The sequence below is a fragment of the Petaurus breviceps genome, unplaced genomic scaffold (genome assembly GCF_028583685.1).
Source record: "Petaurus breviceps papuanus isolate PSGF00001 unplaced genomic scaffold, PetGlider_PUasm1.0 90849, whole genome shotgun sequence".
In the NCBI taxonomy this organism is placed as follows: Eukaryota; Metazoa; Chordata; class Mammalia; order Diprotodontia; family Petauridae; genus Petaurus; species Petaurus breviceps.
This window is the reverse complement of record NW_027187361.1, coordinates 11705414-11732739: the sequence shown is the minus strand read 5'-3', so window position 1 is coordinate 11732739 and position 27326 is coordinate 11705414. Positions and strand designations below refer to the sequence as shown.

Below are 27326 nucleotides of genomic sequence, written 5' to 3'. Positions count from 1 at the left end.
AGGTTAAGAGATTTGTCCAGAGTTACATAGCTAATGAGTGTCTGATTTGAACTTCGTCTTTCTGATTCTAAGGCAAAAGCTCTATCCATTGGGCATCTTCCTGACTATAAACCAAGGATTCTATTGAAGTATAGACCATTTAGACTTAAATTTTATGATTGCTTGTGTCTTAATCAGAATCATCTTGCTCTATAAATTTCTCATAAATTCAGGCAAAAATACAAATTAGATAATCATAACTCTTCCCCTTTCTCTTAAACATGAATATAGGGGATACTGTATCTCCCACCTTTTAAATTTTGATATTAAATCACATGAAATTTTTTTGACAAAGCAATCGGAGTTAAGTGACTTGCCCAAGGTCACACAGCTAGTAAGTGTTAAGTGTCTGTGGCCCAATTCGAAGTCAGGTCCTCCTGAATCCAGTGCTGGTACTGTGCCACATAGCTGGCCCAATGAATGCAACTTTTCAGAAGTTGAATTTAGGACAACAATCACCACAGAGGCATCATTTTGCAAATGATATGGAATGAATTGTACATAAAGATTTCTTTACCTATCTTGGGGCACTTTACCACCTCCCAAATGAGCCACTGTTGGGTAGATATCCATCAGGCTTGTGGGTTCATCAATCACACGACCTGCTGGCAATACTCCAGGCCACCGCAATATCCCTGGGACCCGAATGCCACCATCCCAGCCTCCCATGCCTTTGCCTCCTTAGTTTAATTTAAAAAGACAAAATTCATTATTAAAAAAATAGAAAAGTGACTGTTTATGAATAAAATATCTTTCTTCTTTGTTTTAAGAGAAACTTTACCACAATATTTGGTTTCATCTGGGGAGGAGGCATTAAAAATATCTTTTTGGGGGAGGAGAACTCATTTAAACCAACCATTTTATGATAAATGGCAATTTCAGTGTCCATTGTTTATTCTCATACCTTTTAAGACTTAAAAATGCTTTTCTAAGTGCCAAGATGATTCATTATTACTCTCACGCTATTATTAGCTTTTTGATACCTTTCTCCAGGTTATATTTTACATGCTTGTGCTTGTATCTGAGACCAATAATGAGCCCAGTTAAATTAAAGAAAAGTGATTCGTGAAGTTTTGGTTCTAATCACTCTGACACATTGCCTTCAGGATCAAATACAAAATCTTCTGCTTGGTTTTTGAAACTTCTCTTTAAAATAATATATGTCTCAAATTTTCAAGCTTTTGCTCTGATTTAGTGTCATTTTTATTAAGTTCTACTGTCCTTTGTCTGTTCATTGTGCATAAAACACTCTAATGGAATGTTTGCTTCCATTGTCTAACTAACAAATCAGAGATCATCACTTTAGGATCCCTTGAACAAATTAAACAGATCAGATTTCCTAGAATCTCTACAAACAGGTTTTGTCAGTTCGGTTCGTGAGGGAGCTGTGGAAAGCTAAGCAGGGATTGCTCTGCCACAGAAACAAATGACTGAGAATTAATGAATATGAGAAGGCTTACCTTTATATATACCATTCCAGCCACCATGCTGTTCACTTCCTATCTGAGACTCTAAAGACCCGCCATTGTCAGAAGTAAAATAAACCAGCGTACTTTTTGTCAGACCTTCATTGTTCAAAGTCTCAAGAACTTTACCTAAGGAGAAGGGTAATATTGAAGCTGATTCAATAACAAAAAAATGTTATGCAGTAAGAAATTCAGTAGAAATACAGTATTTTAAATATACCAGTTGGAAGTAATTTCTAGTTTTAAAGTCATTGAACTGACTATTCTTATAAGCAAGTATTCCTGATTCCAAGTCTATAATTTTTAGTTTGTTCTAACTTCTTTGGAAAGCTACCTACCTGAGAACTGTGAGCTTTTTTGCTTGTTAAAATTTTGTTTCTTAAAATTCAGAAATCAGTAAATAAAACTTTGTCCCCAAATTTAAATCAGAGGAAGAAGGTAGGGTGCTATCATATTTTCTTTCCAGTTGTGAAATCATCTTTATGGACTCTATTAAAATTTATATATATATATATATATATATATATATATATATATATATATTTCTTCTATTTCTTACTTTGTTTTAATTTAAATGGTAGAAAAATATTTAATATTAGCTAAATTTTGAGTTTGGGGAAACTAGCTAGGAAGCACATTGATAGAGTGCCAGGACTGGAGTCAGGAAGACCTGAGTTCAAATGTGGTCTCAGACACTATCTGTGTGACTGTGGGCAAGTCACTTAATCCTGTTTGCCTTGGTTTTCTCATCTATAAAATGACCTGGAGAAGGAATGGCAAACCACTCCAAGTATCTTTGCCAAGAAAACTCAAAATGAGGTCAAAAAGAGTCAGACATGACTGAACAACAACAAAATTTTAGCAAGTTAAGCAAAGTGAAGGTATATCGCCCTCTATTTCCTCTGGGCAATATTCTATTTTTCCCTCTTTGTTTAACTGTTGAATGTGTAGGAAAAAATCTACATGGCTACATCCATTTTTCCTGTTCCCCTGAAATAGGTTTTCTACCTCTGCAACTAGTGAAACTGAATTTTCATTAGTGGGAAGGGATCAAAGCACAGGACAGAGTTCTATTCCACACCTACATTATAAAAGATGACCACCTGCAGGGAGCAGACTAGAGGACATGGGCTTCACACAAAGAAACTAAGGTCTAGTGACTAGAATAGGCCCGCATGATGTTTTTGTGGGTCGACCAAAATCTTTTGGCAGTCCGCAAGCAATCTGCATGATGCAGGCCTGGACTAGACCTTAGTTGGATCAACCTTGAAACAGAGATTTGCTTACACATTCACTCATCCATTTATTCATTCAATATAGATCTACTGACTGAGCATAAAGTAATAGAATTCTGGAAGTCCCCTTAATAGCTGGCAATAGATAATCAGTATGCATAATATGAGGTGCATTTCAGGGCATCTGCAAATTTGGATGAGAAAAATAACACCTTTATTTTTCATTAATTTTTAAAATTAATCAATAAATAGACACTTAAGTACCTACTTGTGACAGGTACTGTACTAAGCACTGGGGAAATTGAGCATTTCCTTTAATTATGAATGTAGGCAACAATAATTCTTCACAAGAAAGAGCCCATAGGGTTCATCAGATTGCCAAAGGGATCTATAATACAAAAAAAATTACGAGACCTCTGTTTTAGAGGCTCACTAGGCTGACCAAAATTAACCTAATCAGATAATTCTTGAGACAGTTATTTCAGTGGAAAGGCATCCTACTGAGAATCAGGAGTGATGTATTCTAGTCTTGAACACTTACTCTAGTCTGTAACAAACTAGCTGGGTAATCTTTGGAAAACCTTTTCCTTTCTCTGGGTCTCTGTTTCCCTATCTGTAAAGTGAGTTCTCAACCTGATGTATGAATGTCCCTATGTAGTACAAGAAGCTTGTTGATGTGTATGGAGAATATTTTGTAAACAGCTCTATTATCTTCCTGAAATTAATAAATCTATTTAATTAAATAAAGGGTAAGGAAAGTTTTATTAAATGTGAAAGAATACAGGGCCTCAAAAGGTTTGGAAACCCTTAGACCAGTGGTGCTTAAGGACCATTAGGGCTTTTCTATTTTACTGCTCTGAGGCCATAGTCTCAGCTCTAGACAAGCCAAAGTTCCAAAGCAGGGTGTCTCAGGTCGAGGACTCTCCCCTAAGGGAAAGAAGCCCATTTATAGCGACTATTCTGAACTTGAAAACTTGAAAAACTGAGCTTGAAACCTGCTTCAACCTCAAAAATGATATTTATGCCTAAATTTGCACCCAGGGAATAGTGATGGGGTACAGGATCTGAGAACCCCCTTGAACTCTCCTTGAATCTTCCCACCTGATCTAGAATTTCCCTGAAGTTATAAGCCTCTCATTACTGCTATGCCCAAATCTGTGTTACCCTTAACTTAGCCTAACCCTCCACTGTCTGTCACCTCTGGAGTGCCTTTGACTACTTCCCACCCTTAATTCCATTCTCTTAGGTTCCTGGTGTCCAGTTTCTAGTCACCCCAGCCTACAGACCAATCCCATCAAGATCCTTCCTGGACTCCTCCTCCAGTCACCCCAGACTACTTGGCCATCTCTAGACCTCTCCCACTCTCTTTGTATGTATAAGCCCCCCTATGAAGTTGTTCAGATTGAATCTGAGCCACTTTTCAATACAAGCATCACAAGGGCTAAGATTCTATCTAGATCTCTGGCATTATTGATACAAAGATTCAGATTCCTTAAGAGGCTACCCCAAAGGGTAGATCTTTAATAAACTTTGCTTTTCTTTGGCTGAAAGAAGGTTTGGGTTGAATTCATTTTGGCAGGACCTGTGTGTGGCTGCTTCGGGGTCCCAGTGCCCCTAACCTTCAACAATAGGGCTGATGTTCCTACAGCTTTATTGCCCAGTGACTCTAGACTGTTTCTCTCTTTTGATTATTTTACCTCCTCTCTCAGCTCATTCCTATGTTCTCTAGGGCTCTGAGAAGAGGAAAATTTTCTCATTCAGGAAAAGGAAATACTCCCTTGTTTTGCTGAAGTCCAAAGGCCTGCCTTCTTTCAGAAAGAGCATACATTTGTAAAAGCAGTTTCCAAGTCAGTTAGCCTTTAGGGAAGTACTGGGCATTTGTATCAGATTTCAAATCTAATTCATTTGTCCTTACTCAGTGTTCTAGATCAAAAGAAAATCTTATCAGTCTGATCCTAAAAAACAAACTAAAACAAAATAAATAAGGAGGAATAAAAAACTTTCTGTTCCTTCCTCAAGATACCTCTGACTTAATTTTTCTGGGTAGGGGATTTTGGGGGTGGCTATACCCCACACATATCCAATTTGTTGCCAAGGCTTTTGCAACAGCTCTAGAAAATACTCCCTTTTATTACCTGACATTCTTGGCTTAGATCACCTCATGCTGGACTATTGAAATAGCCTGCCTACCTCAAGTCTTTTCCCACACCATACTCTTCTGAGCTGGAAAAGATATTTTCCTAAAGCATGAGTCAAACCATGTCACTCTCTAATCTCCCACCTCCCACCTCAGCAAACTCCAATGGATCCCTATCATCTCCAGGATCAAATACCAAATTATCTATTTGACCTTTAAAGTCTTTCACAATCTAGCTTGGGCCACCACCATGCCTACAGCTCCCCTTTTAGTTCCATGAACAAAACACTACCTCTCATTTCCAGACATTTTCTTGGGCTGTCCCCACACCACGCCCATTATCCCCCAACCCTCAGCCTGTTTTCCCTCCTCATCTCTGTTTCCTGATTTCCCAGACTTCCTTTAAGTCCAAACTAAAAATCACATCTCTGCATTTTGGGTCTTCAGCCACTACCCTAAACTGACTCTCCCCCCCCCCCCATCTTGATCCTTTAGTTAACTAGTTCAGATTTATACCTGGAAGGCAACTTAGTATAGTGGACAGAGAATTGGATGTGGAATTCAACTCTTGCCTCAGAAACTTACTAGATGCATGACCATGGGTAGCAAGTCACCTAACCTCTCTAAGATTTAGTTTCCACATCTGTAAAATGGGTATTATAAGAAGAGTATCTTCCTCAGAGTTGTGAGGATAAAATGATAGTATACATAAAGTACAAACCTTAATGCTTTAAGTTTGTTTTGTTGCTTTTTTTAAATTATTTTTGAATCTTTTACCCCATTGTGCTATCTTTGCTTTTCATTTGCTGAAGCCAAACATTGGGTTACTTCCATCAACTTCCCTCTCTTTATCTGCTTTGTGCAGAGTACTGCTGGAGGAAGTCATATAACCATGCTAATAGGTCTCTTCAAGTTTATTCTACCTAATCTAATCTGAGACCTTATCATCCATTCTTTTCTCTTCTTGGTTCTCTATCCCCATAGCAGTTGTTCCACATCTTCCCTTCTTTCCTTAAGTTACTTAAAATCTCCCTCCATGTCATGTTTTCAATAAAGGACTTTGCATCATACTTTAAAAAATAGATGTGATTTATCTCTAGCTCTCTGCTTCCCAATTTCACATTTGAACTGATTTTAACATTATTTCTCATTGTTTTTTACTTTGCTCCAGAGGATGAGGTGGCCCTTCTCTTTGCCAACATCAACCACTTTGCGTTCTAGATCCTAATTCTTTTCTGTCTCCCCCCAGAAGCTTATTCTTTTGATCATTTCCCCTCCTCTGTTTTCAACATCTTATTTAGTGACTCAATCTCTTCTGCCCCTAAATATGCCTAGACATCTCTTATTACTTAAAAACAAATAAGTGTTAAATGATTTCCTAAGGATCACAAAGCTAGTAAGTGTCTAAGGCTGGATTTGAACTCAGTTCTTGCTGACTTGAAGCCTGGTACTCTATTCACTGTACCACCTAGTTACCCACTGAATGGGTGTTGTCTCAGTCAAACTGAGATCTGTTAAAGACCTTAGCTTGAAAAGGCCAAGATCCCCCACTGCATCCTGGGCTATGTCCAGTTGTCTATATCTGGCCGCTGGACCCAGATGACTTCATAGGAGAAAGTGAGCCTGGTGGCTGAACAGCCCTCACTGAGGTCAAATTGTTTATTTCTTATATATGAAAATGTTATCAATATTCTTAAGACTGTCATTATTACTAGAGTAGTTTGAAAAAAAAATTAAAGTTAAATGAATTACAGGTTGAGATAGTATTACTATATGTATATGTACATTACTATATGTATGTGTATGTATATATATAATAGCGGAGAACTTTAATCTTCCCCTCTCAGAACTAGATAAATTTAACCAAAAAAGAAAAAAAGAGACCAAGAAAGCAGAGTCTTACATAAGTTATATATGATAGATATATGGAGAGAAATGAATAGGAACAGAAAGGAATATACCTTTTTCTCAGAAGTTCATGGAACCTTTAAAAAGATTGGCCATATATCAGAACATAAAAATTTTGTAGTTAAAAGTAGAAAAGCATAAATATTAAAGGTATACTTTTCAGATCACAATGCAATAAAAATTATGTTTAATAAGGGATCATGGAAACAGATAAAAAATGAATTGGAGATTGGAGATTAAACAACCTAATCTTAAAGAATGAAAGAATTAAAGAACAAATTATAGAAACAATCACTAATTCATTAAAGAGAATGATAAAAAATAAGGCAACGTTTTAATACCTATGGAATACAGCAAGAACAGTGATGAGAAGAAAATTTTATCTCTAAATACTTACATCTATAAAATAGAGAAAGAACAGATCAATGAATTGGGTAAGCAATTTAAAAAATAGTAAAAGAAAAAAACCTAAAATTCCAAAATAAACACTAAATGAGAAATCTTAAAAATTAAAGATGAGATTAAGCAAACTGAGTGTAAAAAAACATTGAATTAATAAATAAAACTAGGATGTGGTTTTATGAAAAAAAAAACAATACAATAAACCATTGGTTAATTTGATTAAAACAGAGAGAGGGAGAGGGAGTTGGGGAGATAGATAGATAGATAGTTAGATAGATAGATAGATAGATAGATAGATAGATAGATAGATAGATAGATAGATAGAGAACCAAATCACTAGTATTAAAAATGAAAAAGGTGAATATGTCACTAGTGAAGATGATATCAAAGCAATTATAGGGAGTTATTTTGCCTAATTACATGCCAATAAATTTAAGTGAAATGGAAAAAATATTTACAAAAATATAAATTGCTTAGATTATCAGAAGAATAAATAAAATATCTAAATGGAATATTTTAGAAAAAGAAATTGAATAGGCAATAAATAAGCTTCTGTAATGGGAATGTAAATTTTTAAGATCTTCCCTGCCCCTAGGCTGGAGTGCACCTGGAGCCTGGGGTGGGAGGCTTGTTTTTCAGTAGATACTTCTTGATTGGCCAGTGAGTCAATAAAGTTGCTACATTCTCTGAGCCAGGAGAAGGCTATATAAGCCCTGATGTGTAGCTTTGTTTTTGGGGCTCACTTTGAGAAGTGCTCTGTGATTTGATGAAACTCTGGGCTAGCTGTTGTCCAGAGCCCCCCGGCTTTGAAATCCAGATGTTGTTTGATATGGATGTAATGGTTGGACAGTTTGGAAATCTGTCTACTTGATCTGTTTTTGTCTTGATAATTTTGTCTGTATACTTTGAATTTTGGGGTGCTGACCTTTTTCCCCTGAACTAGGTGAATGATACATATCTGACTGATTAAAGTAAGCTTGTTAACCCATTTTGAGTTGCTTTCTTTTATCAAAGCAGATCCAAGAACCTGTGTTGGCAGACACCCTGGGGATACTGGGGTGCTTGCTGCTACAGCTTCCTAAGAAAAAAATGCCAGGGTCAGACAGATTTATAAGCGAATTTTATCAAACATTTGGAGATCAACTAATTCCAGTATAAAATAAATTATTTGGAATAATAGGCAAAGAACACATCCTACCAAACTCCTTTTATGAAACAAATATGATACCTCTCAATTACTTCTTAGCTCCTCTGAATTCTATCCTTAACATTCAGTTGAAAGTATTCTAAAAATTATGAGCCAGAAAAATCATTATAATGGTGAATTGGCATATATGCAGAGTTCAGCAGACTTTGAAAGAATGGTAGACCATGATCTTGTGATTTTCAACAGAGAGCACACCAATTGACTATACATGAGTTTGGGAATGGAGAACATGCTGAGTTTTATAGTCCATCCAGCACTGATACCATGAATGGACCCTTCTTGAACCTGAGCCAGGCAAGACAAGGACTTATCTGGCAGTCATGCCATACTTAGTGTGAATTTGGTAGGACCAATGCTATCCAACTCTCTCTTCAGAGATAGAGGCTGTAGAGGGGAGCATAAGACCCTGAGGCATTGGGGAAAACATTTGTACTTTTGTTCTTGCTATAGCTTCAAAATAATTATCTTTTTCTAAAAGCTAATTGTTTTTAAGTGCCTAAATAGAATTGGGACAAAAGTCAGTAACTGACGGCAAGCATTGATGGGATAAGAAACAATCAGAATGAGGATTCTAGCCAATAAAGAAGAGCGGGCTGAATCCCTCCACTGTACCCCTAGAACCCTGAGGGGTTGCTCTGGCACTGAGACGGTAGAACATGTTATCTAAACCATCAAAAAACACTAACATTTTTGCCCAGAAAGAAGAATATATATGAAAAAATGAAACTATTACATACACCTTTAAAGTACTGCTACCACTACCACAGGGGCCATCTATAGATGGCCAGATGGCTCCTCGGATGAAAGTGAGGCTGGCGACTTTTCACCTCCCTCCCTCCCTCACTTAAGTACAATTGACTTGCATATCATGACATCACCTTCCTGATATCATGGTCCTCCTTGAGAACAAAAGACAAACATCAACTATTACTACTACTACTACAACCACTACTACTACTACAACTACTTTACTGAGTAATATATATATATATATATTACATTTATATATTTATAATATATATCATATATTTATGTAAAGACTATATATTGTATTTACAGAAACCTATACATTATAACACACATGTATCATATGAATTATATTTATAAATGTTATATTAATATACACTGTTTACACATATTATTATATATTTATATAAAATGACACCTATGTTAAATTTATTTACTTATATGTGCATATATATATATATATATATATATGTAAAAATTTAAGAGATAATTTCAACATTGCCCCGCTTGTCTGTATCCCCTTCTGAGCTTCATTTAGCCTCTTATTCATGATTTAAATGTTTCATTGACACTTCTTTTTGCATCACTGTCATTTTCCTTACATTACTTGTTAGTTTTCCCTTAATTTCTTCCATTAACTTTCTTTCCCAAATAAAAGTTTTCCTTTGCAATAAGTAAATATAGTCAAGCAAAATAAATTTGTATTGTATTACACATGTCAAAAATGCAGTCTAATTCTATATCTCTCCCCCAAGTGGGGAATTTTTCCCCAATTAGCTATTTATATTGTAATTCTAATTAACTATATTACTTTTTAATATAAAAATTTTTCACAATTTTGTAATCAAAACTGCCAATTGTATATCCTATTATCATCTCTGAATCGAAGAAATCTTCCTTTTCTGATAATCTCTTACTTCCTAAATCCAGTGGCCTTTCATCAATTCTCATCCTCCTTGATTTGTCTTCAACATTGGTCACTATTGATCACTGCCCTCCTTCAGTATATGCTCCTTTTATTGGGTTTTTGGGACATTGCTGTTGTTTTCCTGTTCCTACCTTTCTACTCAATCCTGCTCATTTTCTTTTTCAGGATTATCATTCCAGTCCGGCTTTAACATTAAGGGAAGTTGAAGATATTCCCTGCCCCTTAATGTGCCTCCTTTGGAACCCAACAAGGGAAGCTTGTTTTTCAGGCGTGCCCATACCTTGTTACTTTGTAATTAGGCAGTGGGTGACAAAGGTTGTGATGTCCTCTGACCCTGGAGAAGGCTAAATATACTCCCTGAGTTGAGGTTTCGTTTTGTGGCTCACTTATGGGAAGAGTTGTGTGATTTGGCAAGATGAGACTCTGGATATCCGTTGAGCCCCTTGGCTTTTTTTTTTTTTTTTAAAGCAATCGGGGTTAAGTAACTTGCTCAAGGTTACATGGCCAGCCATTTCTGGGTGTGGTGCTGAGTATCTGAGCCCAGATTTGATCCAGGTCATCCCAACACTGGAGCCGGTGCTCTTACTCGCTGAGCCACCTGGCCTCCCCTAAGCATTTGGGATTAAGTAACTTGCTTAAGGTTACATGGCCAGGTGTTTCTGGGTGGGTGCTAAGTGTCTGAGCCTGGGATTCGATCTTCAGGTCATCCCAACACTGGAGCAGGTGCTCTTACTCGCTGTGCTACCTGGCATCCCCGAGCCCCTTGGCTTTTAAAACCCAGGTGTTGGTACTTCTGTTTCTGGTAGCTATCACTGTATGTATGTATGGTCAGACAGCTAAAACCCTTTCTGTTGGTCTGTTGAATTGTGCTAATTTTTCTATCTGTATTTTTTGTCTGCTTGTAATTTCTGTTTGTATTTTCTGTAATTCAGGGTGCTGACTTTTTCCCCTAAACTAAGTGAATGATACACACACACGCATACACATACACACACACATGTTTGATTAAAGTAAGATTGTTAACCTTGTTTGAGTTGCTTTCCTTTAGAAAAGCAGATCTAAGAACCTGTTCTAGCAGCCATCCTGGATATGCTAGCATGCTTGTTGATACACCAGCCCACAATATGTAAACATGCCCCAGGGCCCAATACTGGGTCTTAGCTTCTTTTGTCTTAACTTAATCTAATTTCCATTTATTCAACTACCATCTCTTATCCAGGTGACTCCTAAATCTACCTATCTATGACTCTCCTAAGTTTTAGTCTTATATTTCCAAGGGTTTGATGAAAATCTTCACTTAGATATCCCATAGAAATTTCAAACTCAATATTTATAAATCAAAGCTCATTATTTTTCTCCTGAAACCATCTGTTCTACTCATGTTCATATTTCTGTATAGGGAATCATTCTCCAATGTTCCTATCCTAGGAGTAATCCTCTACTCTTACTCTGACTCATTCCTATATCCAAGTTGATGCTACCTTCTTAACATTGCTAATCTCTATCCATTCCTCTGCATTCATACCCCTCTCTAATGAATTACTTCATCTTTTCTGCCTTGGATGATTGTAGTAGCTTTCTAACTGGTTTTCCTGCTTTCTGTCTTTCCCATTTCCAATCAATTTTCCAAATAGAGGTCAAAATGATTTTCCTAAAGAAGAAGTCTTACAATGTCATTGTCTTGCTCATGATGGCCTGTTTATGTTCTATGAATAAGGACAAAATTAAAAAAACCCAAAAAACAAAAAAACAAAACCCTCTTCTCTGTTCAGCATTTCATAACCTTTGCAATATGGCTTCTAGCCCATCCCTTAAGACTGATTTCACAAAGCTACCTCCCCATTCACTGTGTGATCCAGCTTTAATGAATTCTTTCTATTCTGTATACGAATCAATTAATCTCTTACTTAAGTGGTTTTCTTCTTTGTATGGGGTGAGATTCTGCCCTCATTAAAGCTTGGTCATGAAAGATAGTATCACTTTGTACATATGCACTCTCCTGGTACTTGTCATCATGACAACGAGGCTTAATCTCGATCAAAACTGTATGAACTTCCCTCCTGTTACTTTTCTGCTTCTTTTTCTGAGCCAAATTCACAACAGTCTTCTTTTCTACCACCTGAGATATTCCAGCTTTCTCTTCTAATTCTGTAATGCAGTCAACTCCCTTTGCATTTGAGTTTTCTCTTGTGACAACTTGTCTCTGCTTTTACACTTAATACTGTAATCTGTTAGTAAAACCCAGCCCTTTCTACACACTGCCTCCAGTTGTCTCCCAGGTTTTATTGGTACTCTTTACAAACAGGTTACTTGCATTTTACTTGAATCAATCTACTCTTTCCATCCTTAATATAGTTTTCATAAATGATTCATTGACTAGAGAGCAAGAATAATTTCTGTTTGTAGATGTTTACTTACCTATCATCCAGTCCATCTCCTCCACATTGTCACCATATAATCCATGATTGCTACTTTGAAGAAACTTCTCTGTAGTAACAAGTGGTGTGTGTACATGTAAGAAGGAAACGATGAGGAGGAAAGGCCCATGCTTACTCCTAAAATTAAAAACATTGTATATATACATGTGTAAGCATATGTATATATGTATGTGTGTGTGACACTTTAATTATAAAAATGACTAGAGAAGCAAAGATATCAAATGCTGATTTTAATATTTATGTATTCTCAAAAAGCAATTGTTTATATGTGTTGCTTTGTTGTTCAGTCATTTTTCAACTGTGTTTGACTCTTTATGACCCCATTTGGGGTCTTCTTGGCAAAGGTACTGGAGAGGTTTGCCATTTCCTTCGCCAGCTCATTTTACAGATGAGGAAACTGAGGCAAACAAGACAAAGTGACCTAGTGACTGAGGTCAGATTTGAATCTTCCTGATTCTAGGCCCAGCACTCTTAATGGTCATGGGAATTTGAAGATCTTCCCTGCCATTAAATAGACCAAACGACATTTGAAGATCTTCCCTGCCCCTTAATAGGCTGAATGTAATCACATGGAGCCTGTGGTTGGAGGAGTTTGCTGAACAGGTGGAGCAGGAAGGATGGAGCAGAGCTGAGAGGAAACTGGGAGTCAGAGCAGTTAGAAATGGAGAGAGGATGCAGGCAAACAGACAGCTGGGCTTGTGTGTATTTGTTTGTGGGAAGGCTTTGGGGTGGTGTTGCTTCCTGCAGTGATAAGGTATATTAGTTTCTTTGCTGATATGATGGATTTGGTTTTCTGATGTTGGGATTCATCTTTCTGGTGTTTGAATAAATGTTTTGCTTCAGTCTTCAATGAGAGTCTGTTATATTTTGCAATTCAGAACTATACGGCCATATTCATAATTGTCATTGGTGCTGTCAATATCGTGTTGGCACTATCTAGCTGTTCATTTGTTGCTTAGTATTCACAAAGCCAGATCAGGCAAGGCATTGATGAACAAAGGAAACACACTGACTCTGGAGTCACAGGATTTGGCTTCAAATCCCACCTCTAAAAATTTCTACCTATCTTCAAACCCAAACTCTGAAACTTTCTCTAAAGGATTTGTCCATGGTAGAAATTTTGAGTCTATAAGCTTCTGTATATCAGTACAGTCAAACTCAAACAGAAACTTATCTCCATTGACTTAAATTTCTTTATTTGTAAAATGAGTTAGTTGTATTAGATTATCTCTAAGGGTTCCTTTCTCCACTAGATCTTTGGTCATATCAGTTCATGTGAAGATATTAGAATCAGTTAAATATACTTTAAATACTAAAACATACTAATATTTTGAGTACCTATAAGACTTTATTTCTGTCTGTATTTCATGCTTTCAATTCTATCTTTTATTATAAATTTTCACTTTCTGATATTTTCTTTTCATCTTAGAGGGAAGAAGAAACTTGGGCCTTTTGGTCCAAATTTTAGGTATATTTCCATTTCTCAAATATTTTTTCATACCTTGAATCTTGGCCCATAGAATAAATTAGACCATTAAGCATGCAGTTGTTGGTATCAAGTACTGATGATTGTAAGCTTTCAAAAATTTGTTTTTATAATTAAAGGACCCATATTCTACTGTATTAGAATATAGAAATAATAATACTAGGCTTATGGTCCTTTTTATCTATTTATTTCTTTATTTTTAAAAGCAATTGGGGTTAAGTAACTTGCTCAAGTTTACACAGCCAGTTTTTTTGTGTGCGTGTTAAATATCTGAGGCCGGAACCGATCCTGGGTCCTCCCAACTCTGGGGCCGGCACTCTTACTCACTGCGTCACCTAGCTGCCCCTTATGGTCCTTTTTAAAGAGGAAAAGATTCTAAATGTACAAAAATATTTATAGCATCTCTTTTTGTGGTGGCAAAGAAATGGAAACTGAAAGAATGGCTGAACAAATTATGGTACATGAATATAATAGAATTCTATCACGCTATGAGAAATGAAGAAAGAAATCATTCCAATAAAATTTGGAAAGATTTATATGTACTAATACACAGTTAAGTGAACAGTGCCAGGAGAATGATTTATACTATAACATCAGTAGTATAAAAATGAAAGATTTTGAAAGATTTCAGGACTCTGATTAACATAATTATCAGCCATGATTCTAGCAGATTGATGAATTCTTTTTTTTTTTTTTTTAAGCAATCAGGGTGAAGTAACTTGCTCAAGGTTACACAGCCAGTTATTTCTGGGTGTGGTGCTGAGTATCTGAGCCCAGATTTGATCCAGGTCATCCCGACACTGGAGCTGGTGCTCTTACTCACTGAACCACCTGGCCGCCCCCAGATTGATGAATTCTGCCCACCTTCTGTCAGAGAGGTGATAGACCAATAGATATGAAGTAAGGCCCACTTTTGGGGACATATTCACATTCACATTTGGGCATATTCCACATTCAGTATGTAAACTGTTTTTTTTTTTTTTTTACTGTACTTATTTGTTAAAAGGGATTTGTTTATTAAATGCCTACCATGTGTCAGGCACTGTGCTCAATGCTTTCACAAGAATTATCTCATTTGATCTTCATATCAACCCTGAGAGGTAAGTGATATTATTGTCCCCATTTTACAATTGAGGAAACCAAGGCAAATGGAGGTTAATGGACTTGTCCAAGGTTAGTCAGCTACTAAATTTCTGAGGCTAGATTTAAACTAGGGTCTTCCTCAGTGACACCTTTATTCCCAGGTCCTGTTAGGTGCCTGGGGTGGGAGTGAGGGGGGGAGAGTAAGGGAAGAAAAATTTTAGTGCTTGATAATTGAACAAATAATAATAAAAAAAAAAGAATTTAAGGATAGGATCTTGACCAGTAGTTTCAATATTATACAGAAACCTGAGATAAGGAAAAATATTTCTACCAATGCTTATCAGTACCTTCTTTCCAGTGAATAGTCTTGGAGTGTTATCTAGAGGTTAATGTTATGTGCTGGTTTACTTAGACAGAATATATCTGAGTTAGGGCTTAAACAACAACAATCAAAGAAGATGGCAGCAACAATAAGCATTTATATGAAGGTTTATAAAGCACTTTGCATGCAAGTATTTTCTCATTTTATCTTCAAAACAACCCTGGGAGGTAGAATCTACAATTATCTCCATTTTACTGCTGAGGAAACTGAGGCATACAGAGGTCAAGTGATTTACTTAAGGTCACAGAGCAAGTAAGTGTCTGAAGCCCAATTTTGAAGTCAGGTCTCACCACCTAAAAGCCACCAAGGTCTTCCTGACTTCAAGGCTTACTGTTTATATACTATATACAGTTCCTCTCCGTACATTATAGCACATGGGATTATTTATCTTAAATATTTTTACTCAGTTCTCTATCCACTGTCTAAGGAAAGGTGAACTTTTTATTAGTTTTTTGATCCATAATTCTCTGGGTATTTCTTTATTACTAAATTGTCTCTACAGGGCACCTAGGTGGCACAGTAGATAAAACACCAGACCTGGAATGAAGAAGATTCATGTTCCTTAGTTCAAATCTCACCTTAGACACTTACTAGCTGTCTACCTCAGTTTCCTCATCTGCAAAATGAGCTGGAGCAGGAAATGGCACACCACTCCAGTATCTTTGCCAAGAAAACCCCAAATTGGGTCGCCATCTCCAAAGAGTCAGACATGAATGAAAATAACTAAACAAAAATAAAACAAGACTCTTTCTTGTTGGCACAAAAGGTCCACATTTGTTTGCACCATCACTGACTTAATACAAGAACATACAGAGAGAATATAAATTCTATTCTGTGTCATGATTAAATACCTATTTGTCCCCTTTTCAGTGAATTTTCCTATTCCATTTGGGCTTGGAAATACTTTAAACATGGTTTCCTTTCTGAACACTTAAAACTTGGGTAGGACTCTTGCTTTCATAGGCACATAGATTTAGAGCTGAAGGGCTGTCAAATCTCATCTAATCCAACTTCCTCCTTTTTTTTCAAAGAGGAAACTGAAGTCCTCAGAAAAAAAGGATCTTACATCACACAGACAGTAAGTTGACCATACTGCACTGTTTCTAGGGGAATAGTATGGCATAGAAAGATGACTTAAGAGTCATAAAAAACTGCTTCAGTCAAAACTGAACAAATTATATTCTACATCTGATTTAAACACACACACCCATATATATATTTATGTGTGTATGTATATATGTGTATGTGTACAAATGTGTATGTGTATGTGCGTGTGTGTATTTTTAAATTTTTTTTATTTATTTGATAAAAAGTCAAGATACCTTTATGGTGGAAAGATTATTTACTTCCTAAGACTATATGCACTATTTTATTTTTCATGTACCTGGCTAAGTGGCATAATATAGACACTATTCTATGGTTATAACTTACCTTTCAATAAATGAAACTGTTTCTTTCAGTATGAGGGAGGTAGTTCTTTTGAAGATCATTGGTTGTTCAGTAATAGTGTGGTTTCGCATCAGAAAACAGTCCCCATACTTAATTAAGATATAAAGAAAATGCCGTATTAGGAAAAGGAGGAAACCAATGATGGCAATGACGATGGTTATCTTCCATGGCACTGGCAATATGCCAGTAAACCTGCCAATGGTCAATGTAAATATAGTCAGGAGTATGATCTGAATATAAAAGTAAAAACTCATCTCCAGTTTTGCACGCTTCTCAGATAGTACTGAATATTCACAATCACCCATTAAGGAAAATGGCATTCCATAAAAAAAGTCAAAACCATGGTTCAATGGATGATGGCAATGGTCAGTTCTGGATTCACAATTCAGTCCCAGGTGCCATTTTCCTGAAAATTGAGAGTTAGATTGTTAAAACTGATACTATTATCATGACTGATATCTTCAATGGCTACTGTTTTACACTATAATTGTGGTCATCTTGTTTAACTCAAATTCCTTAATAAGAATGGAAGTTATCCCTGGATTCTTCAAACTGACAGGAATAGAAAGGCCAGAAATTATGACAATGTTTTAAATTACATATCTCCTATCTGGGGATCTTAGATTATTCCACAAATACTAATTAACTCTTGCTTTATTAAGTTTAAAAAAGTCCCCAAAAGGGTTTCTTTAAGTGAACCCCCATGGCTTTAGGAAGTCAGGTAAACTATTAACATTGTTAATAGTGAGAGAACTGATGAACTCTGGGTGCAGATTGAATCATAGTCTTTTTATTTTTCTTGCCTTTTTTTCTTTTTTGCAAAATGGTTAAAGTGGAAATATGGTTTTCATGACTTCACATATATAACTGATGCCATATTGCTTGACTTCTCAATGAGATGAGAAGGGGCAGAAGTGAGAGAATTTGGAACTTAATTTTTTTTAAATTAATGATAAAAATAAATAAAATTCTGCCATTATTACTAAAAAATTTAGCAAATTCTAAGAAGAGGCAGAGTTTTGTCAATAAAGTAGGAATCCAGAAAAAAATTAACCTTGTTAGTGAAAATACAAATTGGTCTAACCATTTTAAAAACACTTTGGAACTGTGCTAGAAAAGTGACTAAATGGTATATACCTTTTTACTCAATGATAAGTCTGGCAGTATATTCTCCAAAGAGATCAGAGATAGATAGAATCCATGAATGCCAAAATATTCATCATAGCATTTTTTGTGCTAACAAAATAATAATAGATGCCACAAATTGGGAAATGGCTGAATAAATTGTAGCACTTGAACGTAATAGACTATTACACATCCTAAAAAGTAAATATGAAGAATTTATACAAGCTATAGACTTGCATGAATTGATGCAGAGTACAATAAGTAACCAGAGAGCAATCTACATGATGACCAAAACAGGGCAAAAGGAAAAAATAACACCAAAAAGAAAAATTAGAATTCAGATCAACACAATGACCAGTCTTAGCTCCATAGGACCAATGATACGTCACATCTTCATTTTGTCAGATGAGGGTTACTATACTCTGGATATAGGATGAGGAATGCATTGTTAGGCTTAATCAATGTGTCATTGTGTTTTACCTGGCTATACTTCTTTGATACAAGGGAAAGTGGTTTACAAAGGAAATGTGAAATTATAGTGCTTCTTCAAAAAAAAAATAGTAAATGAAAGTCTGAGCAAAACTTCTAACTTACTTTGAAAAGTTTACATGCCAATTCAAGCAGATGGCTTGAAATGGCCAAGTGATCTCACAGAGTAAAATCCTTGTTTTTGTTTTTTTTTTAATTTAATTTAATTTTTATAGCAATCGGGGTTAAGTAACTTGCTCAAGGTTACATGACCAGTTATTTCTGGGTGTGGTGCTAAGTATCTGAGTCTGTATTTGATCCCAGGTCATCTCGACTCTGGGGCCGGTGCTCTTACTCGCTGAGCCACCTGGCCTCCCCTAAGCAATTGGGGTTAAGTAACTTGCTCAAGGTTACACGGCCAGGTGGTTCTGGGTGGGTGCTAAGTGTCTGAGCCCAGAATCGATCCCCAGGTCATCCTGACACTGAGGGATCCTTGTTTTTTTTTCAGTCATTTTGAGTTATTTCCAACTTTTTGTAACCCCATTTGGGATTTTCTTGGCAAAGAAGTGGTTTGTCATTTCCTTCTCCAGCTTATTTTACAGGTAAGGAACTGAAGCAAACAGGGTTAAGCATTTTGCCCAGGGTCCCACAGTTAGTAAGTATCTGAGGTCAGATTTGAATTCAGGAAGATGAATCTTCCTGATTTTAGGCTTGGCGCTCTATCTACTGAGACACATGAGTAGGAGGGTTCAGTGACTCTGGTAGTTTCATTGTCCTTACTGAGGGAGAGAGCCCCCACTGGACACATAGGAGAAGCTTAATAAATGCTTTATGGACAGAGAATTTCAAACAATTTAGAGATCCTGTTTCATATTATGACTGTACTACATTTCAGTTAGTGTGCAGGCATGCAATGATGATAGTGAAGAGTGGACCATCTTTCCCTTTCAAGAATATGTCATTCTTTGTTGGACTTATTTCACGTAAGCTTCCCTATTTGATTCACAGAAGAAGAGTAATTTAGCTACAATTACTGTATTGTGGTTTAAATGTGGCCATCTTGCTGCTGTATGGGGAATTTATTATGATTGATTCTCAAGTAAAGTAAGAGCCTAAAGGTATACACATACACATGGGTACATACATAAATTTAAGATTCTAAATCACATTATTTATGATACCTCGACAAGTTTTATTAAAGGAATCTTTCTCTTCAAATTTTATCCTTACATTTCAAATGTTAGACTTTCTATAAACTGCAATATTGTAATAAACTGTAATGCCATCAAAAATCTACATACCTATTATTCCAGTAGCATAGCCTTCTTTTTGTAGTATCTTTGCAAAAGTTGTTTCATTAGAAGGGAGCCCTCCAGATGCCCCAGTCCATTGAAGAACAGGAAGGCCATTATAGGAAGTCATACCTTAGATGAATATGGTTTATAAAGAACATGATACTTAAAAAAAGGAATTTATTTGTTTTTTTTCACTTAATATAAGTTTCTAATAATACTTTGAGAAATATTGCACACCTATGAGATTTAATGATTAACTTACTATTTAGCTTTTGACAGAAAAAAAGGTGACATACTTAAAATGATAATAATATTGCTATACTTTAAACCATAAATAAAAATATGGTCAGTAAATTAACTGTATGTAAGAATTGGGAAATAAACATTTTTCACATGTGTTCAAATTTCACTTGACTCAATATTATCTGTAAAACCAATCAAAACATGCTGCATCACAACCTAGAAAGAGTTCAATTTCTATTATCAGAAGATCTGGGTTTGACTTTTACTAGCTCTGTGCCTTTGGGTAAGTTATTTGTCTTCATTGTGTCTCAGTTTCCTTATCTACAAAATGAGGAAGTTGATAAAGTTATGAAGCTAAATTATCTTCTTGTCTAAACATTTTCCTGGTTGGAATATACCACTCTGCCATCACTGATTCTTTCCGGCAGCTAAGATTAATCTGAAAGTCATGAGACCTGGGTTATAACCTTGGTTCTAATAAACTAGGAACAAAATCATAGGTGAGAACAACTATTATAGAATATCATAATAGATAAAATGCAGTATGGCTAGGAATATTTGAGGAGGGTTTCATGGACAGGGTAATGCTTCATCTCTCTGGGCATTAGTGCTCAGTTGGAAAATTAGGTTATTAGACTTGATGATCCTAAAGGTCATTTACCAATCTAAAGTTACATTATTTTATGAAATGTCTGCATGACCTAAGAGTAAATGAAGAAATCAAAGATAGATATAGACAATACTTAGAAGATGAGAAAATTCGACTAAATAATAAAAAAAATATTTTATTCATCATATTCCCCATTTTATAGAAAGCGATATCCTTGAAAGTAGTGACTGTTTTGGGGCAGCTAGAGGTCCTGAGTTCAAATTTGGCTTCAGACTCTGGACAGTTACTATCTGTATGACCTTGGGCAAGTCACAAGAAAAAATCCTTTCTTTTTGTTTTTCCTCTGTATATTCGGTAACTATCATGGTGACTAGTACATAGGAGATTAATAGCTAATTGTTGATTAATTGACCCTTTATGTGTTAAAATGGACTGTTTTTTCCCTAGTGTCTCACCCAATTCCTTGTGTCACTTTAAATGTTTATTGTTGCTCATCAATTCTTTCACATTATAATTTTTTTTTTTTTTACTGTAGCATAAAACCTTATTAACAGAGTTGGAATCAGTACCTTCGGCCTATCTTATTTTGTACTGTATCTCTAGAGTTTGGCCTTACTGCAAAGGCGGCTAAGCATACTTCTTATTGTTAACTAGGGAAAAATATGGTAAAATTTGTTCAATGGAAAAGTACATTGTCTCTTTGGAACAATGAATAGAAAGCATCTACTCAATTTATAGTATTTCTTCCTACAATGTTGCAATAATAGCTTAAATACTGTGTCCTGTTAAACAAACCTTCCTTAATCTCCTTGTATTATACCAAACTTGTCTTTCAACTCTACCACCCTCAAATAAGTTGTAAGACTAAAAATTTGCTAGCCATACTCAGTTTAGATGAAAACAAAGCTATGACACTGTCTATCACATGTTATAGTTCTATTCTGTCCTTGTACAATAAGTAAAATTCTTTTGTTGTCAGGACAAAATATTAAGAGAACTAAGTCAATTTTTCAATGCATAGAAGATAGTCTGGATTTCTTGGCAGCCTAAGAAGGCTCATTGTAATTCCAGGTGCTCATGTTTGACAATATTGTATATCAGTGAAGGGAATGGAAATACCATAATTAATTGGGAGAAATTTCTATGATCATTGCAGAATAAGAATAATGGAAATTTTTGGTGAGTCCAATTTATTTTTATGAAAGCTACTCTGGTGTGATGGGGTTGGTAGATTGGTGTGACTTGCTGTCTGTGGCAGATTAAATCAAGGAAAACATTAAGTCCCATTTCATTCTCAAGCACTGGGGGAGATTATTAACTTTCAACAGTTTCTTCACCTTCCTAGAGGAAGACAGCAATGTAATCTTTTCTAGGAAGCAGAGACAACCTCATCAACAATTCCTAGAAGTAACACACTGAGAAGTTGAATTGTAGTTGTGACATATTAAGATTTAGAGCTGTAAGGGGTCTTAGAGTTTATTTATTACAACTCACTCATTTTACATATAAGGAAATGATGCCTCAGGGAGCTTAAGTGAGTTGTCCAAGATCAAACGATTAATAAGTACTAGAGTTGTGAAGCAAACCTCAGTCTTCTGATGCAAATTTCACTGTTGTTTTCATTATTCCACATAAGGCTCTTGTTTGTCAAAGAAAGGAAAGAATTTAAGACTAATGGATATAAATTTTGGATAGTAATTATAGGAATGTTAAAAATGAAAATAGTTTTTTTGATAAGATTATTTCTGAGATGATAGAATTAAAAAAAATCTAATAGAAGAAAACCATACAAATTCTGAAAGAAAAAAAAGAAATGGACATTGGAAAAATTCTATTACATATTCAGTTTTATATCAGGGCATAAGAAGTTTATTCTGGTCACAACTTTTAAAGATCTTAGTAACTCTAAATATTCAAGAAACTAGCTCTTTGATGAGAATTTTAAATAATATATTTTTTGAAAAGGATAAATGGGAAATATACATGTTGTTACAATCTAAGAAAGTTTCTAACCTGAACGAATAGGGTACCTTCCAGTTAAGAAAGCAGCTCTGCTGGGGGTACAAACAGAAGATGCTGCTATGTGCTGAGTAAGTTTCACCCCTTCATTTGCAAGGCTGTCAATATTTGGTGTCCTAATAAGAAAAAAAAGATATGGTTTAACTCATTCAAAATGGAATATAAATCATATACTGTTGCAAAGAAAAAAAACTATTTAATTTTGTTATTTTGAAAAATATTCATATATAGTAAAAGTGTCTTATTCATCAGGAACCTCTTAACCAACACTTTATTATATGTTCACATAATAATGACTTAAGTTCTTGATGATGACACAACTCTGAAGTATTCTAATTTCCTATAGAATATCTGAATCAAAGAAATATTAATTCAACTCAAGTAATTGTTAATTTTCAATGGGTTAGTAAACTGAGTAAAGTAGGCCTTCCCTTTATCAGTATAGATCTTAATCAGTATAAAGACTTTGTCTAACTGCTTTTGAGGGATCCATTTTTAAAAAATTGTTATAACTTGTCTGTAAAATATTTGTCTATACAGCTTGAAATGATAGTTCACTGCTTAATCATTCCTTTCTTCTTTTTGATGCATCATGTATACATAAAATGAAGCAGGTAGTGAATTCTTTGCTTCTTACCTTATTGTATTGTTACCATAACAGCCTACATCTCCAATACCAAGATCATCTGCTAGTAAAAGTACAATATTTGGCTTGAAGTTGTCTAGACAGCTTGATTTTGATGGTTTCAAAATCAGAAATGTTAGCAGTGTGATGGCCGGAGAGGTCCTGAAATATAAGATAAAGAAAATATAACCCAGTGATGTGCTGGCACCAGCTCATTCCACCTCTAAAAACCAATTACTGAATAGTATGAATACTTACATCTTGGAAACTAAGAATTGCTAAAAATTAAAGCTTGATTTATAGTTTTGTTCATTTATAGACTTAAAAGAGTAATGGAGAAAATGTTAATAATTCAGATTATACTTTAGAATGTCTTTTGGGGGGGGTGGCCATTCAATATATACAAGCATATAATTTAATAATCCTACTTTCTGTAGGGACTCCATTTTTCTAAAAAGTGTGTGTGTGTGTGTGTGTGTGTGTGTGTGTAACTGACAACTTCAGGATATAGAAAGGGTTGAATTTATATGGCCAAATTGAACATGTGTACAGTTTGGGGAAGGACGTGTGTACAGTTTAGGAAGGTCATTGACAAATCGAAGTGTATTCATATGAGAATGACCAAGATGAAGACTAGAGAGCAGGTTATATATGACTCTGTTAAAGGAACTGAGAACATTTAGATTAGAGAATATAAGATTTTGAGGGAACACTATAGTCGAACTGAAACATTTTATAAGACAGCTTGTTGAAAATGGATAAAATTGGTTATGTTTGCTTTCTAAGGTCAAAACTCTAAGTAACAGACTTTACATAGAGGTAAATAGACAATACAAGGGTGAAATAAATCACAAACTTTTAATAATTTTAGGTATCAAAATGTAAATGGGGCCGTTTTAGTAGGTAGTGGATTCCCTTTCTTCCTTAGAAATGTAATGAAGGGGGCGGCCAGGTAGCACAGTGAGTAAGAGCACCAGCTCCAGTGTTGAGAAGACCTGGAGATCGAATCCTGGGCTCAGACACTTGGCTGTGTAACCTTGAGCAAGTTACTTAGTAACCCCAATTGCTTAGGGGCGGCCAGGTGGCTCAGCGAGTAAGAGCACCGGCTCCAGTGTCAGGAAGACCTGGATCAAATCCGGGCTCAGATACTCAGCACCACACTCAGAAATAACTGGCCGTGTAAACTTGAGCAAGTTATTAAACCCCGATTGCTTTAAAAAAAAAAAAAGAAATGTAATGAAGGCTGGGGGATTCATTTTTCAGGAATATTATAGAAGTGAGCCCTGTTCAGATACTAGTCAGACTTTCTGTACTCTGAATACCTTTCCAAACGTGAGATTTGATGACTATTTTGTGTGTATAGATGTTAAACAAAATGTGAAACTTAAATGAACTGAAACAAAGAAGTAAACAAAACCAAGAAAAAGATAAACACAAGTACTACAACTATGTAATTAGAAAGAACCAAAACAAAAATGCCACAAAAATTGTTTGTCTTAAAATTATAATACCAAGTTTGGCCCCAAAATGAGTGATGTTAAAATGTATCTTCCTTTTCTTTCTTTACAAATGTGGGGAACTGTGGGTGTAGAGCACTACATAAACTGTCAGATTTATTTGTTAGTTATGTTGAATCTTTTTCTTTTTTTTAAACTTATTTATAAAAGTAAAACTTATAAAAAAAGCTTATTTTTTATTTTTACTTATAAGTGATACCTCTCTGGATAGGAAAAGGGAGAGATACATTTGGAGATGAAAGTAATTTAAAAATAAAATATATTCATAAAAATAAAACATCTCACATTTATGTTTACTATTATTTCTCTGCATGAGTACAAGAATAATATGAGAGTCTCTTTTCAGATAGTCACATTGGTTACTTATTGGAAACTTTATTCAGAGATTTGTAAGAATACATACTCCTGGGAATTTTTTTTCTCATTAAATGGTGCATAATTAGTCTTGGATATGTGTACAGCTTGGTCAGAATTAAAGTCTTAAATATGGGCAAATGAGAGAGGAAAAATCACTTATTACAATGGAATAATTAAGAGCTCTGATATTTCTCCTCACACACTAAAATTATCTTATACTTTTAATATGAAAGTATTAACTAATTTTTGATTTAGCAAACCTACAAGTCAAGAGGGAATGACACATTTTATTTATTCTTGATGGGAGGATAAAAACTCTCAAAATCCACAGATACCAGTGTTTTGGCAATAACTGTAGCTCCTCAAAGATAATATTATCTACGGATACTTTGAAGTAAAGGGAGTTATACTTTTGTGCATCTGTCAACAGAGGTATTGGTTATCTTTCCCTTCCAATGAACATAGTCTGTGCCAAGCCCCTGGGAGCAGGGTAAGCAGCAAAGTGCCAGGTATGCAATAAAATTGAACTAATCTTACTTTTAGAGGAAGAAGTGACATGAAATAGATTAATTTTTGTAGTTCTCTAATCAGCTCCCAAATATTTGTAAGTCATTAGAGTTTTATGCCCCTGTGTTTTAAGATGGACAGAGGAAGAACTCATTTTGAGTTTACATTTTATTTTTTCTAGGCTTAGGAAGCAAGAATTTGAAATATATACCCTTTTCCAGATACTGAAGGCATTCTCTGATGATGGAGCACACCCACTTCATCCATACATCAATACAATAGAAAACCATATCAAAACACATAAGGGTAAATAAGACAAATACATAATTAAGAATGTCAAATTTATCTTACCAAGAATTTTCCAGATGCAGCATGCTATGTGTTTTCTTGAGAAGAAGAAATCAAGGTTCTGTTAGCATGCATAAGAAACAAAACAAACAAAATATAATATATATAGAAAATATATTGGCAATATGTATAAAATATATATGTTGTTAAATATAATAATATATAAAAGTATATAAATATGTATTTTATATGTAATATATAAAAATCACCTAGGAAGTTAAAGTAAAAATAAATAATTAGAAAATTTAAGTAGACATGATTCCTTTCCCTCACCCACAATGACCTGCTTCCCCCACTCCCAGTACCCAAAGGCTTTCTTGTAGTTCTTAGTTAAGCACTTTAGAAGGAGTCATGGAAAACTCTTGCAGGAAAAAAATAAGTCCCCTTTCTAAATGTAAACTTAAATGGAAAAGGTCAGTAGATTAAAATAAAAGGAGAATAAGAAGTAAAGAAAAATTTCAGATGGGAAAGAATTAAATTTAAACACTAAATGAATAGAGGAATTAAACTATTGAACATTTGCATTGTATAATTGTGCATGTATTAGTGTGTAGGAAGTAAAGTTCCCAGGACCTTTATTCAATTACACAAGACTCTGTGGATATGCTGTGATTTTAATAGGCTTTGAGAAAAGCAAATGATGGGAAGCTTCCAGTTTAAGTGAAGGGATGTTTCCTGCTTTCATTTAATCAACAAATATTTATTGAGCACTTGTTAGCAAGCGATTGTTCAAGGGGTAGAAAACATCATGGAATGTGAAGTGTGGTGAGTGAGAAGGGATATGGAAGTCAGCATCTTTCAGAGACAAAGCTACTCTGTAACACTAGTGTAATGTAATGCCAAGGAAAGGCAACTTCCCAAGGTTCAGAATACCAGCATAGGGGCTCTCCATTTTATTCAGTGACCAACCAAGAACAGAGAAGATCAAAACATGACATCATTCCAAATACAGCATTTACTAAATGTGATTAAATAATCTCCAAGTACTACCCCACCCCAGGACCTTCCAATCATTCAATCAATTACAAAGTCTCTGTTCTAAATACTTCTCCACCCCGAGGCTGTACCTTAATTTAATCCACCACAAAGTCCCTCTTCTCAAATGGAGATTAGTTTCCAAACATAAGGTCAAAAGTTCCCCACCCCTGGATCACAATTGAATCTACCCCAGAGTTACATCAAGTTTAAGCACAGCACTTAATACCCAAATGGAGGTCTTTTCTTCATCTTGACAGGAGGCAAGTTCTCAGCAATCTTAGTTCCTGGGGAGACAAGGCTTAGCAAGGCCACAAGATACATTGCCAG

The 27326-nt window shown here is 35.3% G+C and overlaps 1 protein-coding gene across 3 annotated transcripts in view; it reads right to left on the bottom strand.

The window, feature by feature from the left end:
* The window catches only part of ARSL (arylsulfatase L), a 48016-nt gene that overhangs the window by 4552 nt on the left and 16138 nt on the right, over positions 1-27326 (bottom strand). For 2 of the 3 annotated variants that reach the window (XM_069072849.1, XM_069072848.1), the window contains exons 2-9: positions 26025-26082; positions 23305-23454; positions 22662-22783; positions 19802-19924; positions 16890-17313; positions 12488-12624; positions 1500-1634; positions 557-719 (exon numbers count right to left, since the gene is read on the bottom strand). In XM_069072849.1, coding sequence (XP_068928950.1) covers positions 557-719; positions 1500-1634; positions 12488-12624; positions 16890-17313; positions 19802-19924; positions 22662-22783; positions 23305-23454; positions 26025-26047 — 1277 coding nt within the window. In that variant the 5' untranslated portion in view covers positions 26048-26082. The remainder of the gene's footprint in view (positions 1-556; positions 720-1499; positions 1635-12487; positions 12625-16889; positions 17314-19801; positions 19925-22661; positions 22784-23304; positions 23455-26024; positions 26083-27326) is intronic. The other variant, XM_069072850.1, reaches the window with a different exon arrangement.